Below are 17,754 nucleotides of genomic sequence, written 5' to 3'. Positions count from 1 at the left end.
GCACGTCTGGCCCTACAAGCCTCAGGCTAACACAATGCACTGAATGGTTTTGAACAGAGTGAAAAGAGGAAAAGTAGACAAAATGCTGAGCAGCAGAACACAGAAGCACTCCCCTCTCCACAAACCCTGGAACTGCACTAAAGGTGCCTGAAGCATGATTGCTAGTCTCATGGGTCAAGCTAGCCTGGTATCCTGTCTCAGTGTGGCACAGTAGATGCTTAGGGAAAGAATACAAGAACAGGACGAGTGTGCAACACTTCCCCAGCACACTGCAAGCATCCAGCAATCCATTGCTATGGACTTCCTGAGTTGGAGCTTACATCTACAGCCCTGTGTTTTATGATTTAATAAATTGGGTTAAAATAGTTTTATTTTCATCCTCCCAACTACACATGCTTGTTCATTATCCAGCCCATCTCCAGATGTTACCAGCCCCTCAGATACGGTAATGCAACTATTTATGTGATCATACTCTAAACTAGATCTGTAAAACATTTCAGATTGAAAGACTCCTACGGTTGATCCTGCAGACAGTGAATGACAGCATACTTATGCTAACAATCAGGCCAAGTGGCAATACATCTTAAGGTCCTAATTTGCTTAGGACTCCCATGACTGTGAATTTAAGAAATTCCATGCTATGAAAAGATAGCATTAAAAGACTTGAGTAAAGCAAAAGAATTATTCAAAGTTCAGGCAATGCTTGGTGTTGGAGACATCACAGTCATCCTGGCATTCCACTTTAACCAATAACATTTTTGTTTTTTAATAAAAAATGAGCTTTCTCTGTGTGAGCCATTTTTCACAGCCACCTGGATTAAAGCATGAATACATCCACAGCACTGCTTTTCTCTTCACCCTTTGGCCCTCTGCTTGGTGGTCCTCACTGGTTTGAAGATCCTATACGCGTATTTCCAAAATGTCCTACAGTTTGAATCTGCATCATTATAACTACTGTAAGCACTTCAGTTTCTCATTGTCTTTTTAAAGGATAAAGAATAAGCTTTTGTAATCCAAACCAAGGTCTATTGATGTTTCCTGTGCATGTTTAGCAGTTCTGGCACAATGCTCAATATAATCTGCCTTCAGCACTCAGTAAGAAAACATGCAATAGTGTACTTAATGCCTCTGTGGGTGTCTGCTGGAGAGCCTAGACTTCACAGCAAGTACGAAGTGTATATTTTTGCAGGTCTTACTACAATGTTATTTCATTACCTGTGGTTCCTTGTCATGTTGGCTAGGATCCTTTTCGTAACTCTCTGCATAGATCCGGAGAGTGGCTCGCACGTGGCTAGAAGCACTCATCCTGAAGATGAGCCTGGAAGCATCTGAAAAAACAATCCGCAGCCCCTATGGGAGGAAAAGAAAAAAAGAGTAGCATATACATAAGGTAGTAACACCTTTACAAAACACAGTTCACTGCTTTAAAATAAAAACAAAATAAAAAGTGAAAGGAAGAGTGATCTGGATTCTGTTCTTCTTGTGACTTAGTGCAACTTACTACTCTTATTTTCCTTCTGAAGACTAGAAATAATCTCATGTTTTCCTTTCCACTCCTTGTAAAATTAACTTTTTTACAGGTTTTTTATTTTTTTTGCTCTAGTTGCTTTGTTCTTGTTCTGTTTCTCTGAGATTTCATTGAAATCTCTGAGAAATCTCAGTAGCACAGCACAAAATCAATAGCCTGAGAAACAGCTACAAGATCAGTGAGTATCAGTGATCTGAGAAATTGCTACAGAATCCCAGGATCACAAAACTTGTCAGTAGTGAACACGAGGCACAGCACTAGTTCCTTCTCCTCCAGGACTATGCATCAAGACCTAGTTCAAAGATTTCAAAAAAGGTCTGTAGCACAACTCAGGAAACTTAACTTACAGTGTTCATTTAAAGTACAGTAATCTACAGCAATTTAAGCTATGTGTAGAATAAAAAGGATTTATTTTTAATTCGCCATGAATGTGCTCTCTGCTCCTATCTTAATCACCTTTTTTTCTTTTCCTTTACCCCCTTTTCTACTTGATATACGTAAACATTCTTCCACAGATCACATATTTGGATCCAGAGCCAATCGACTGTTTATAAAGGAAGGATATAAAGCAGGCAAGGAGGTCAGACCAATGAACTTGCTCCTAGCCAAAGGACTAAATTCTACAGCTGCAGAGTTTTAATACTCTTCCAATTCTACATTCACATATTATCTAGTTCCCATTCTGTAAATGTTCCAAGTAGGCTAAGTGCCACCTCCGCCATACCACTAAACTTTATTTCCTCGTTAAGTCTGGCTGCTGGCAAGTGCCTAGTGCATGAGCAGAGACAATTGCTTCTTTTGTCTGAGGGGCAGTAAGCCATTCAAAAATGATGAAAGAGAATTAAAAGAGAAAAGCGTTTTATTCTTCCTTTTCTATCAGCAACTGCCTAGGAAGATACTGATGTTAGCAACATAGTGCTCAAACATGCTAAAATTATTATTAGCATATAATATTAGCAAAAACACTTATTTCTCAGGTATATACTAAAACATTTTTAGCACCATATAAAGAATTGTTTGACTGATATTGCCCACTAACACTAGAAAATGCACAACAGAAAAATATCCCACATGGATAAGAGATTGTATTACATGACCTGGGAAATACTGTCCATCTCTAAATTTAGTGATTCCATGAACCTTTTTAGCTGCTAGTAAAGCAATATATATTGATTTTTAACATTATTTCAATGCAGTTGAAATTTTAACATTATTTCAGTGCAATTTCAGTGGAACGTTAATTCATCTAGTATTCTCAATATATACAGCATATGTGACAAACAGAAATAGTTTACACTGAGAAATCTGAGATTTAGAGAAGATTTCTCTTTCAGATACTTGCTACTGAGCCACCTGTTTGAGTTCCAAGATAAAACCTTGGCTCATGTGATGTTGGTGAGAGTTTCGCTGTTGATTTCAAAGGAATTGAGACTTCCTCACAGACTTTTGAAGTCAGTATGTTATGGTCTGATATTCTGAGCAATGGATTGTCTCTCTGTGATGACCAATTACTCTTAACTTTATGACAGTGAAGAAAAAGAAGATAAATCAAGGATTTTTGCAATTTTAGGCATGGTTTATTTTGAATGGTTGTCAGACCTAGAATCAATAATTCAAAGTATGCAACATTAATATGAATCAGTTTTAAGAGGGAAGGAAGGGAGCCTAACATATTTGCACAAAATGAATACAAAGCACCATAAACACCAAAGCATGTGCATATCCTTCTTTCCAATGCTTAAAGTGGCATTTTACTTATTTCTGCTATCTCTAGCAACCCCCACAATAACATGATTAGCAATACTTGAACACTCTTCCCTATACTCCATATTTATCTGTCAATGATAACAGTGACAAACAGTTGGCCTAGCACACTGGATTCTGCAATCTTACCACTCATTAAATCATAGTCTTCAGAAGTAAAATTATTTATAAACATTTCCTTTCATTCTACTGTATTATGCCAAAATGCTCCAATGAACTAGAACGTCTCTAGACTGTTTGATGCTACAGTCTATAGTACTTGGGATTCTTATGCAACATATATATCCACACATGATAAGCATTCAGTCAGTTCCCTGTACTATTTCCCAGCTCTTTATTTTCTTCATTTTACATTTCTCAGAGATAAATGCTTGACAATACTAATTTTTACAAAGGGGTGATGATAGCTGATATTTGTCTATAACATTCCCGCTATGCAGCTGAAAATGCTCTAGAAAGGGGTGTTACAGAGACACAGTGGATGGACTCCTTATAAACAATAATTATATACTAGGGAAACAATAGCATTTAAAGCCAGACTGTCAAAGTCAACTTTAGAGTCATGATATTTGCACTTGGAGATTTGGAACATATTATTCAGAAAGCTCAAAAGCAAAAATCTGCCTTCTCACTCTCCTCTGGGAAAAATCACACTGATCTGAGAACTAACAAAGCTTTGCAGTCAGGAAGACCAAAGAAACTAAGGAGAGTTCTTAAATTCTTATATTTTTCCCCATCATTTTCTGGAACTTGAAGCTAAAAACCATGAATTAAAAACATTTCTTAAAACCAAAACCACTTATCAAATAAATATGAAGAAGTACTATTTGAAGAATAAGCTATGGCACTGCATCTTCGGTAAAAAAATACAAGCAGTTTTTCTCCACTTCTTATAGAATATCTGTTCTAACATACATAGAGTTCCTTTTTGACATTTATGAGCTTTTCTGGTCAACATGATTAAAGCAAGCTGGTGAAATTGCAAGCAGCCTACTTATGTTTGACATGACTGTATTTTTTCACCTCATATAAGCCCAATATAATGCCCCATACTATCTATTTTATTATTAATAAGCTATCAAGATGCATGAACCTGCCCCAGATACAATTTTATATGCAGGATTTATAAAATGACTTAAAGGGGAAAGAAAGAGGAGTAATATATTGAAAAGCCCATGGGAAAGAATAAGTTTCAGTTATAATATGATGGGACACTATTGTCACTAACAAGAATAATACTATCTTACGGGAACTGAGAATTCTCTTTTCAGGAAGGAAGTAGATGAAAGGATTTAATACAGCTCCCACACTGAACATCTGTGGATATTTATTTTGGTCAAATTAGGCCTGCTAATGGATACTAACGAGCTGTATGGAAACTCTGACACAAAACTATGTCCCATAGTTAACCCACTCTTTTTGAAGTTGATGTGACAGAGAAAAGCCTTGATTTGTCAAGCCCACTGATTTGTTACTATTTACGAAGCATTAAAAAAAAATGTTACATATTCTACTATGTAGTTTGGTTTTCAATGGTTTGGTGGAAATGTTGATTTACAATTTATTAATTAAAGAAATAATAATAAATTAGCATGATAAATCAACATGAACAAGGCTAAGCAGCAAACTTGCAGCTAAATAGCTTAGGACTTGCAAAATATTATTGAAGTAAAATACCATGGAATATCACCAGTTAAAAAAATGTAGCCTACCAGCAATATATTAGATACAGAGCCATGGTCTGAGATAGCCTACAGTCAGCCCAACAGGAACAGGCAGCTGGTCATATGGACTGGAGAGGTCACAGGTGCCCACATATTGTACAATCTACCTATGTGCTCTGAATGCTACCAGCAACAAAGGTAATAGATCTTCATTACGCAACCCTAACGGGTCTCCAGAAGCAAGAAACAATGGTCTTTCTTGCAATGTGTGGCAAGTGGACATTTCAGATAGAAAACAGCAAAAGCATGTCTTTTCTACATGATACTTGGCATCATTTGGGAAAGGGAAAGCTCCCTGTGCTTGAGTCTGTATTTCTGTCTACATAGATGCCATACCTTTTTACGTTTTCCATGACATGATTGCCTCTAGCTATGCACAGGAAATGCAAGCTAAACCAGAGGTGGATATCTTATCTAACTTGAGCTAATCATTAGTAGGAAATGTGGTATCTACTACAGCAAAGAAAACACCATCCTATTAAAAAAAAAGATGAGGCTTGTCAGCTCAAGGTTAGAAATGACGTTGTAAGAAACATTTTGAAAGTTGTAAAGCTTTGTTACGCCATCACCACATCCCTACCTGTCTTTTGGTCACAGTGCCATCCACAGGATCCACATACTCAAAGCTGTCTGTTCTTTCCACACTGTAGAGATTGCTACCCACAGCAAACTGCTGATTGCTGAATGACTTGTCAGTGATCAAAGCTTCCAGGTCTTTCATTATGAAATATGCAGTTCTGGGTTCCAAACCTTCGTAATCAAACCTTGCACATATATATATAAAAAAAAAAATGTAGAAACAAGAAGGTTCTCTACTGCTGAGAAAACATCTGTTTTCACAAAACTCAATATATTCACAATTAGTGGTTTACTGCCTGCCTCAAAAACCAGAAGTGGGCTACTGAAATATCCACTGCAAATTAAACCAGCACATGAGTTAAGTCCTGTGCAACCTGCCAGTTATGTGCATGCACCATTGTTCTGTACTAGCCACCTGATTCTGAATCAGCAAAACCCATGTAGAAAACGCATGGTTTCCAAAGTAACATAGAAGCAGGCAGCTTTTTGTGCTGAAGGACACAGTCAATACAGTTCTCAATGGCCAGAAGAAATGAGAAAACTTAGGTAAGAGTGCTGAGGAACAGCTGTACGTAAAAGACATTATATAACGTCCACTGGATGAAGTTATTCTGAGGGAGGGAAAGAGAAAAAGAGAGGAAAGAGAGGCGGAAGCCAAGATAACATCTGTGCCATGTAAATTCCTGTGAGAATTTTCCCTTTTCAGACCCTAGTAAATATGAGTAGATATCTAGATCCTTGAAGAACTTCTTCTGGGTTCAAAGTAAGCATATTTCCAGTTATCACTAAAATTATCTGTATTGTCGAACGGAAGCACATATAGAAACAAACACTTGAGTAAATCTTGCTGATACTGATTTTTGTTTCAATACTATGTAAACAACTATTCCTATGGATTTCACATGTAAATAATCCCATATTTCTGCCACTTGATGTCAGCAAGATCAACTGATCAACTCATGTACTGGAAGGAAAATAAACACACTGTTCCTTCATTAAGTAAATAACTTTTGCTGTCATTTACTTATCAGACAAAATTGCCTGCAGAACAGAGGTAATCCGTGTCAGGTTCTTGTGCTGTGGCATACCAAATACACAGCAGCTGAGCACAGCTAATCAAGCCATTGTTGCAGAAGACTTGTCTTACTGTCTGCATAAGCTCCTATGTCATTCCTTTACGTTTCTCACCTGCAGTAGTAATGCCGGCCAAATTTTGTCCAGTGATCTCTGACAATCTCCTCCACACTCTGCTTTCGAGCTGCTAGGATTGAAAGCCAAACTAGCACAGCCCAGAGTCCATCTTTCTCTCGAAGGTGGTCAGACCCTAAAGAGACACAAGTAAAACACGTTATTTGGTATTGCAATTGAAAAAATAAGGTGAGGAGGCTTAGGTGAACTGTTCATTTAACTGCGTATATCAGATATGGCAATCAGGAAGATATTATCTTCCACAGCTCTTGTATCTTCCACACTGATAACCAGAGCCTAAACTTAAGAGACGATAAACCTATATATAAAAAGGTATATATTGCTAAGTTTAAAGTAAAAGATGCACAATTACTTGGATAGAAGTGGTAGAAGTGGGAAAGCACTTTTAACCATGATTCCTTCTCATTGACATACAGTGTGTTCTCACATATCTGGTAGTCCTTCCCAAAATTGGGCTAGATACGCAAGCTCTTGGTCATGAACCAGAATGTTCTGAGTTATATGGGACAAGTTCAACAACATCTCTTTATCTGTTTCCACATATGTTCATCTGTCAAGCTGAGGAGAAACAATTTACCTGTTCTGTGAAAAATTTCCAGGAACATTCATTCATGACCTCCCATCAGGACAAAAATCAAGAGCCTGAAAAATGTTTCTGAGAAAGGAAAAAAAAAAAAAAAAAAACAAACTAGAAAATATTCGCCTCCCCCCATACTTCTGTGTTTCTCTGTATCTCTCTGTGATAAAGATGTTTGAATGCTCCCATCTAAATCCTGTCCCAGGTTTATATCCATGAAAACAGAAAATGATCCAGCAGTGAAGACTGAGAATGTTTCTGGAGTACCTCTAGGCTTTAGTCCACTCTTGGATATGGGAGGCACACATTCAAGCCTAAAATGTGATTTCAAAAGAGCACAGACTTGAACCTGCAATTCCCATGTCCAAAACCAAAATGCCAACCTGGAGTAATGGGCTGCTCTGCAATAGACACGTAACATACTTTGAAGCTAAGAAGCTCTGCCTGTTAAAACTAGAGTATGTAAATCAGCAAATGTTTCTGTAAAATCAGTATTTTCTAACAAAGTGCTATTTCACAGAAAGATTCTTGGCCACCTCATTAAGCACCCTCTTCTTAGAGATAATTCAGAACAAATTTTTGTGGAAATCTGTATCCAAATCACATTGGCGAATAATCACAAGAAAACTTGCATGTTTGAGAGTTAACACAGTAAGATCTAAGATAACCTGACATTCAGTAGACAGTGAAGATGAAAATTCACCAATTTTGCTTCCTAAATGAACTGCAGCCACATGGACAACATGTGCCACTAGAAGACACTTAGCAAAATCCTGCAGGATTCGAAACTTCGTGTACAAAATATCCTCCTTCCCCCAAAATAAAAACTCTGTAGTAGCAAGGCTGCTTTTCAGTTTTGCTGCTTTGCACAACAGCGGGCAAATTCTATACTGTCATCTATCCAAATGGCTGCTTTGCTTCTAGCAAAAGATAAGGTTACCATAACATAAATTGATTGGCTGAAGCAGCTAATCCTGCACAAAACTGTCAGCAGAAAATTAATGGCATATAAGGAAAACAGTAAGAGTCTACAAGTTTGGTAATAAGGAAATCTAGGACATTAAGTAGTGCAGAAGGATTTAGGAACTGAGACATACAACGATGCTCCTTCACATTTGCATGATGTCACTAGCTGTCATGATGGCAAGAACACTTCCGTTCCGCACTTTTTTTCTGCCTTGATCTGTAATCCATGAGCTCCCTGGGATAAAGGCAGTACTTTTGTACAATGCCTACAGTAAAAGCAGGGCCTCTAGGAGCTGCTATTGCAGCAGCAGCAGCTCCCAGCAACAGCAGCTCCCTGCATTCCCCCTTCAGAGTCTCTGGGTACTATCACAGCATGGAGTGTCAACTAATAAGAATAAAAAGGGCAGGGTTATTTACGAACTCTCAGGGCTTTGCAATAACTTCAGATAAGACAGGAAAACAAAATGCCACTTGACAGGAAGTCGGCTCTTCAAATAATCAGCTCTTCACCTTTTCTACTCTCCCTTTATGACAACAGGTTAGATCAGCTGAAAGATGCCTTCCACAGAAATATCTAGAATGAGACCTGCAGATGCGAGAGTGAGCTTTGCTCTTTCACAGATCAGACAGCCTAGTCACGGTCATTTTATCATAGCCAAGAAAGTCTGTTCCCTAGATAACTTTGCCAGTGTCAGAACCAGGAAAACTAGGTTTCTGCCACTGACACCAAGAGAGATCTAGTGTAGAGCTGCTACTTCCCACCTGCATCCATCATTTCTCTGGCAGCAGCATGAAAAGCTGTCCGGGCACCATGTGGACTGGTATCGGAGGTGGCTTCTGGTGGCACCAGGGCCTGTCCTGCTGCCCTCAGAGAGCTGAGCACTGGGACAGCCAGGGCAGCCTGAGCCCCTCATGACATGGTGACACAGTGACCCCCAGCCATGGAGATGAGGACAGGCCAGGACTGGGCTTTGTGGTTGCCCACTGTCAGTGCCACGGCAAGGCTGGAGCTGGCACCACTGCAGCATCGCAGAGCAGGGACTGATGGCTCTGGGCTGGGCTGAGACAGGGGCCTCAGCTGGGCGGTGGAGAGGCCCTGGCAGTGGGCAGGGACAAGGAGGGCTGGGGCTGCCCACAATGCCCTGACAACAGCAAGCTTGTCCCAACATGGCTCCTCCTCTTAATCTCCCTAGACATTCATCCTGAGCACTGAAATATTCAGTTTTACGCAAGTTTTGAAATCATCTCTGTTTGCTGGTATTAAGAAACTTAAGTTGCTTAAGTATCTGAACAGATACTCGCAGTAAGTGGAGGTATGGTATACAGCTAAACACCTCAACTGGCTGTTCCAAAGTAAATAATGATTTATGCTTCTGTTGTGTAACACTCTGTAGACTGCAAACCATCAAATCATACTGTGAAAGGTGCAGCATTTATTCAGCAAAGTCTATACATCATGTTAGCTGTGCAAAGGTCTGAGTTAAACACGGAAGAGATGTATTTTGATTTAGCAAACACTTCAAGTATGTTTTATTGAACCTAAACGGTCCAATGAAACATTGGCAGAAGAATTTTTGGAATGGCCTCTGTTGTGCTCCAAGCCACCTCTGTTGTGCTCTGAGCCCTGTGCTGGCACAACTTAAGCTCATAAATCTCCATGAAGAGGGATGAGTGTATACATGTACCATTCTTCTGAGCCATTTAGTAGCTTTGGCATGTGCTATGTCCTTGTACGTCCTTCAGGACGACAATCTCATTGTTGCTTCTGTGGAAAAAGAAAACTTTGGAAGAAAGCAATCCAGAGGCAAAAGCCTTGATGGAAAAACCTAGAAGCAATCCAACAAGTCCAGAATCAAAAATCACTAATTAAAAATGCTACCCTTTTGGGCATACAAGAACAATAAACCTGGGTGCACAAGAAGTGTTCGAGTTGGTTCTTAATAGGAGGAAAATCGACAACTGGGATTTATCAGAATTTATTCCCTCCCTTTTGTTTCATGAGCATATCCATCAACTGGGTTACTATTTGCATGTTGTTATTCTTATTGACTTTATTTCTTTTAACAAACTAAAACGCTTTACCAAAACTGTGTTTCTTACCTACTTTATCTTTGTCTACAAGTGTCTTTGCTCATTCTCACTCTCTCTCTCTCTTTCTTACTTATTCTTGCTGCCCAGATCAGACACTTGAAATGTTTGGGATGAAGCTAGTTTCCAGTACCTCAGTTCAGCTAATAATACACCTATTTTGGTTTATCATTATCTATAGCCAGGGATCAGTTGAGGCAGAACTGGTCCCTGCAAAATGGTCAAATAAAAGATGCCTTGCAACTATGTATTCCTAACTAATACTGGCTGTACCTTGCTATGGGCTCTCAGCAACTCCAGCATTATTTCTCAGTGATGTTTTTCCTTCAGATATCCAAAACATTAATGAATTCTAGTTGCTTTTTAAGGAGCTAAGGCAGGAAGAGGCCTTAGCCAAGAAATTTATTTCTGATTATCCCATTGTATTTAATTTACCTTTGGTAGGAGAAATTATAATAATGGAAACTATTTTGACAGTTTGTTTTTAAGTCAATCTGTCTAACATTGCTTGATATAACTGTAGCAAAAGTTATTTTTTGCTACTGCAACAGTCAATTGCTATGGCCACACTTAGAGTAAACAATCTGGGAAAAACTGACATAGTATATTCCCATTCATAAATAAGCACTCAATTTAAACCAGCTTAAACTGAAATCTTGAGAATCAGTAGTCTGGGAAACAAAGAAAATACATAGAAAAATATTCCTATTACCATTTTTCTGATACTATAAAACTGTAGGGCATCCTGGCAATCTCTCACATCTTGTAATCCTGAAACAGACAGTGAGCTCAAAGGGTTTTATGTGTGCAGAAAATATAACTGTTTTCCCTTAAGTTAGTCAACACTATCTATCTGGCATGTCATCTTAATGTATTTTTTAAAAACAAAAATCACACTTAAGCAAGTATACAAACTCAGTCTTTTTTGTTTGCACACACTGTGAATCTTATAGAGATCTGAATCCTTGTAATATTTTTGGCAAATGGAGATTTAGAGATATACAATAAACTAATGGTATTACTTTAGATCTGTATTACTCTAACAGAGATACATACAGCTCTTTGAAGTCTTTCATTACTTTCAGCAGTAGAACCTCTTTATGCTCTCCACTAGTTCTTCTTCCACATAATCTTTCAGGAGAAGGTCCTAGTGTTACTGACATCTGGAAGTTTGGAACTGAAGCATGCAAATTTATGAAAAATGCAGCAATTACTGAAGCGGCTTATATTGAAGGAAGACAAATCAACCATACAGCTCTTTTAATTCTGATTAATAGTTTACTGATGAAATTCAGATACTAATTGTTGCTGCTGACACCCTTCTCTGAGCTGTCTCCTGGGCATTACTCACAGCACCAGAAGGTTTCTAACCTCATCTGACAAGCTCCCCACACTGTTACAAAAATGGAAGAAGTTTTTAAAGCATTGGTTGAGTTCCAAGATTAGCTGCCAGAAAACAAGTCTGGGAAATATAGCCCTATGGGATGTTCTCAGAATCTTTTGTCCTTTTATAGCAGAAAATTTGCTTTTATTTACCAGAGCAAAATCCCCTATGTTATAAAACCAGCGCTCCCTATTATCTGAAAATTCCAGCTGGGCTGGATTACCTGGATATACAATCAATCACTCTCCAATGTTGTCAGGTTAGTTTGACAATAGCATACGGATCTCTAAAACTCCTTTCTCTTGCACAGAACAGAAAGTTCCTTGCTCTGACCAGTTACATGGCATATTTCTTTAAATATTGCACACTGAAAGTTAAAAGTAGTGCCAAGTTTCATTTCCCTGAGGAGAGAGGATTGAGGGGAAAGCTGTAAAGCTAATTCAAATGCCCAATACTGGAAGAAACTGGTGAGGATCATGCAGTTTAGGACATTATCAAAAAATCTGCAAAAAGACAAATATTTATTATTAAAACTATGTCTTAGTTAGTAAAACAATTACTAAAGTATTGGTCATCGCCAAACCAGCCTGTGTTTTACAAATGTACCTCCTGGCACATGAGATACTTTCAGATTGCTCCATTCAATTGACAGACAGTAAGAAAACTAAGGCAGGGAGAAAAACAAACTTTATGCATCACAGCTGTTGCATGATTGCCCTATACACCATTGCTATTCATTTATACAGAAACTGCACACACTGAGAAATTTAAAACCCAGTCCTCACGTTGTCTGGATGCCCATGGACTTGAATTGTGAGGGTTCCTATCAGTCTTTAGATGACATTGGCAAAAATGCAAGGTCAAGGGACCTTCTGTTCTGTCGATATCAAGTGCTGTGAGTAAAACAAAGTTCCTCTGACCAGACTGGACCAGGATGCACAGGTTAAGCATTGCTGAGGTACTGGCCAAGAACACGTCGTTCAAGCACCCTTTACAGCTCACAAGAGACGGGATTTATCAAGAATCTGAAGGATTAAGGATAGGAAGAGGAGAAGAAACAGATTAAGACAGGATCACAGAGAATGCTAGAAATGTAGAGACTGGTACGAGGTCAGGGGAGGGGAGTTAAAAGTGGGAAGAGAGTGGTAGCACAAAATACAACTGTTCTAGGGCTCCACAAAAGGATGTAAGTGAAGAGAAAAAAGTCAAAGAAAAAGAGACACAGGGCTTACAAGAATATCTTGTCTATCTGGTAAAATAGGTGAACTCCAGTGGCCCTTCCTTGATCTCCATGAGACACCTGTCCTTCTCTCTCACCTTCAACAACCATCTGCTACTCTGCACACAGAGGAAGTTAGGCTAACACTACACAGTGATGCCCTCAATCTTTCAGTAGGTCAGCATAGCCCTGAAAAAACTTATCTTCATTTCTATAAAGCTGATTTGCAGGGCTGAAGTCCACCAGTGCTTGGGGATAATCCACTTTGCAAGACAGCATCATGGATATCAAGTCAAGCCTTCGAGGTGATAAATAAAATGTTTGGTTGCTTTTTTTATAATGGCACCATAAAGTTTTCCTGACAAATCTCTTCAAAGTCAGGCCTCTACTGATCAGCTACAGATTTTTTCCTTCTCTCTGAGATAGGATACATTTGCAAGAATGACACATCAACATCATTGAATGCAGATGCTCCAGGAGCCATACCTTCCAAGCAGAAATAGACTCGAAGGGGTGATTTGTCATGACATATGGCACATACAGATTATCCCTGCTTCTTTTACAAACCTCCACAGACAAAACTGCATGTAGCAGGAGATGCTGCATTCAGTGGGTCATGATGTCCAGATGCACTACAGCCTGTAGGAACTCACCATCAGACTCTTTTAGGCTCCTTCAAATCACAAATCACCTTAACCTTCCTTCAGCATGATGATATAAACAAGATTTTTTTCCAGATAATGTGGATGCTATTAAGGTCATCTTGCTATCTTGAGAATATTCATTGTAGCCAACGAATTATTCCACAAAAAGAGAACTTAATGGAACGCATATCAAATTAAAAAATAAGTGTCTAGCCAAGCAAACAGTTAAGTTATTCTGATATAAGTTCATTTAAAAGCACATGTAACATAATGCTGCTAATAATAAAAAAAAAAAAAAAAAAAAAAAAAGAAGAAGAAGAAGAAAGAATTCCTTTGACAAAATCCAGGAGAGAAAACAACACACACTGTGAAATCAGTTTTTCTTGTAACTATGTGTTCAGACTAAAAAATTCAGATGTTCGCTCTGAATGCTTCCTCTGACAATACCGAACTCTTGGAGGTGGCTCAGCTTTGTCATTCATACTCCACTGTATTGTCTGACTGGTTCTTGGGGCAGACAAAACGGAATACTTGGGGAGAACACAGATGCTGGCATGCAGTGCAATTTATTTCATTCTAGAAATGATTTTATCACTATCAGGCTTTCCAGTAATTGTGATGTCTTAAAAAGGAATGCCTGGAACAGGTTTGATTAAATGTACCAGTTCACGTACTCTGTACCAAAGACTGTTGTTGTCTGTGATGAAAAACCATTCAGTGAGAGCAGTGGGACCTTTCACAATCAAGTCAGAAGAGTATGACAGGGAACAAAAGTTGGCTAGACAGTAACAAGATAGCCTTGGGCTCCTGAATGCCTGTTTCTTACATTTTTCAAAACTCTATGTATCTGGACACTAGAGATTTGAAGAGGACTCACAGGATATGAGCAACTGACAGTCCTTTGTTCAAGCACAAGATAGACTTAATTTGCTGATTCTCTGAGCCTGAGTTTAGGCACCCAAGAAAATGACTGTCATTAAAAGTCCATGGAAAATTTTGATTAGGGATTGCTTACCAGTGCCAAAGCTTTCCTCTCCACAAAGTGAGCAACGTCCAGAGTCCATGAGATTGGAAAAATATCTCCACCCTGTTGGTGTTTCATAGACAGGAACTTTCATTACTTTAGCCACTCTACAAAAGACACAATAAAACATCACATGATTAAGATTATACTTTTTTTGCATGGTTTAAGATCAGTTGAGGACTACATTAGGTCTTAGTGCATCTCCTTTGCACTCTAGAGTTGGGCTATGAAGTAAAACAAAGGAAAACAAATCAAAATCAGTTCAGAATTGATTCTTGTCTCATAACCTGACTTCAGCCAAAACCTGTGTATGTTTATGCACTCTAAGTGTAGTATTTTGGTAAAGGAAGGAACCTCAGCTAAATGGACTTTACCAGGATCTTTCAATTCTTAGCAACAATCATCTATAACTACAGATACATGGATATGTTATATTAATATTTCTAATGAAAGTTTTCACACCATGTTGAAGTACCTTCCTTTATAAAATACAGGTGGCCCACAGCTACATGCTTGAGAGACACTTTTATTTCTACTCATGTATTCAAAGTCAAGACAATACAGGACTGTTTACATGGTGTAGCATTTGCTCTAACAAAGCTTTCCCATACTTAAGTCTGAATTTACTTTCCCTGTCTCCTGTGATATATCTACAAAAAATGCTTCCCAGCTGCTTAGCTGACTGACCTGCTGGTATTCTCAAAAATCAAATAAAACTGCTATATGTACTGGATCTACTTTCCTTTCCTCAGTTTGCCAGTTGGTAATTATTCCTGTTACAAACTCTGCTGAAAAAAACCTTGCTTGGACTAAAAATAAAATAAAAGAAGAAAAAAATCCAAATCCTCTAAGAAACCTGATACCAAGCTGAGGATTTATCCAGAATGAATATTACCACTCTTCTTGCTCCTATTCATATTTGCTTGTTCTCTTTTTGTGCTTAAGATTTTCAGTCTAATATTTTTTTAATATGAAAATAAGACTTAAGAAATGGTCAAGCAATCTGACTGACTAACACGGACCTTAAAAACTTCCTTAGGATTGCTGGAACAATCACTTAATCCCATCCTACAGAAAAACATTTGAGGTGAGATGTTTTGTTCAATTTCAGGCAGTCAGGCCTGGCTGCAAGGCACATGGTTCAGGTGGTATTTCTTCCACCTAACACTATCCACCCAGAAGTTAAGTGTTGAGGCTAAAGCTGTCACCTCTCCAATCAACAGAAAGAGACATTTCTTCAGCAAGTCCTTCAGTCTGTTTTAAAGTAGATGTGTAAGATGAACTGCCCAAACATGGTAAAAATGACCCTTTTGAAACCTGGTTCTTAAATACTCTGGACAGTTCAGCCTTTAAATATTGTCTCTGAAATCAGCACTGTTTTATGTCTCCAAATCCAGTTTCCCCCCCCTCATAATAGATACGCATTGATAACTAAGTCTCCAGCTACTCAGAGTCGATGTTCATTTTTGTATTTATATATCACTTTAAAAGGGTGGTTTTTAAGTGAGATCACATAAGAACTGCTGATACTTATTTGAAAATGAGCTAGTGAAGTATGTATGTGAAGATGTGAAGAAAAAAAAAGAATATTATCAAGAGGTTTGATATTAAACTTGGTTTCCATGTTTCTAGTTCAGAGGTAGAAGGGTAGATGCAAGCATAGCAAATTTGGTCTTGTGTTTTTATAACACTAAGTATCTTATTGGCCTTTTAGAAACAGTACTGCATTAGGCAAGTTATACAGTGCAGAGCTGAACAGGTGTCTGGCTGCCTCTTCAAGAACTCAAGAATATAAACATATTTAATCTCAGTGTGATAATAAATGCAGACTTGGAATTGGACCATAATGCCATAAAAAAATAAAAAATAATAAAAATAAATAAATAATAATAAAAAATAATAAAAACCTGGGTATAAAAAGCCTCATGGACCTATACTGATCAGCATACAAGGTTTTTCAGGGCCCTTACACTTTTTCAAATTTTTCTGTTAATTAGGCCAGCACTCAAAATACAGATGATAACTCTGTTGGCATGAGGTTTATTTTAAACTAAGCTTTTCAAACAAGCAAGAAAACATAACATACATAGGAACAGAATTTTATAGCAAAATATGAAAGATTGTTTCTTGTAACATTTTTTTCATTCCTAAGTCTAAGTCGTTAACACAGTAAATAATCAGAAGTAGCAAATTCAGTCAACTTTAGCCACTTCTGTTTTGCAACACTGGGAAAAAGACAGCTACACAATATCATGCAAGAAAGACACAAGATCTAGTAGATAATGGATGAGACAACATATCCCAGTCTAATCTTGGATCATTTCTGCTATTAGCTGTGCTTAGAGGAGGTTCACTTACCCCTCTCTGCCTGTTTTTCCCATTAGACTATCACTTCTTTGGTCAAGAACTAGCTCTGTTTTCATAGTTCTGAATATGAAAAGGTTTCAGTCCCAGCTGAGCAATGCAAACTATAGTGACCTTTAAAATGATCCTTCTTTGTCTCAAAGCTTCAGAAAGGTAATAAACAAAAACTCTGTGTTAACATTCAAATATTACAATATCTGACATGCCTGCTATATCACCTCATCAAGAGAGCAGTGGGCAGAACCCCATTCTAAGTATGGGGCTGTATAATGATTAAAAGATGATAACGGGAGAAGATAAAGACCCCAAATTATCCCTGTCCATAGATCTGTGCCTACCATCTCAGTTGTATGAAGAGAACGTACATTTCACATACAACAGCCTTAAAGAACCAGTGTATCTACCAGTACCATTTACTGAACAGAGATATCTTTGAAGAGCACTGTTGCACGAGCTGCAGATTCTTCTAGCAATACACAAAGCAGTTAAATAATCTCTCCTGTATTAAGCTGTTAATCTCCAGAATACATAAACCTGGCCCTAGCAGTTAATGGCTGCTTTCAGAGACACTGTACTGCCTTCATAACCACACAAAGTGCTTCAGCTTCACATGTTAACTGTGTGGCATCACTAGGTTGAGAGCTGTAAAAGGCACACTAAAAATTGAATGCATCCTCTTTTAAT

General features: G+C 38.2%; 1 protein-coding gene across 1 annotated transcript in view; it reads right to left on the bottom strand.

The window, feature by feature from the left end:
- The window catches only part of PGM5 (phosphoglucomutase 5), a 66,929-nt gene that overhangs the window by 9,562 nt on the left and 39,613 nt on the right, over nt 1–17,754 (bottom strand). Inside the window, exons 7-10 of the mRNA XM_062599304.1 lie at nt 14,698–14,813; nt 6,784–6,919; nt 5,597–5,780; nt 1,216–1,350 (exon numbers count right to left, since the gene is read on the bottom strand). Of these exons, the coding sequence (XP_062455288.1) occupies nt 1,216–1,350; nt 5,597–5,780; nt 6,784–6,919; nt 14,698–14,813 (571 nt within the window). The remainder of the gene's footprint in view (nt 1–1,215; nt 1,351–5,596; nt 5,781–6,783; nt 6,920–14,697; nt 14,814–17,754) is intronic.

Source organism: Rhea pennata, chromosome Z, assembly GCF_028389875.1.
Source record: "Rhea pennata isolate bPtePen1 chromosome Z, bPtePen1.pri, whole genome shotgun sequence".
NCBI classification, from domain to species: domain Eukaryota; kingdom Metazoa; phylum Chordata; class Aves; order Rheiformes; family Rheidae; genus Rhea; species Rhea pennata.
Note: the sequence above shows the minus strand (reverse complement) of the source record. Positions and strands in the feature narration are given on the sequence as shown.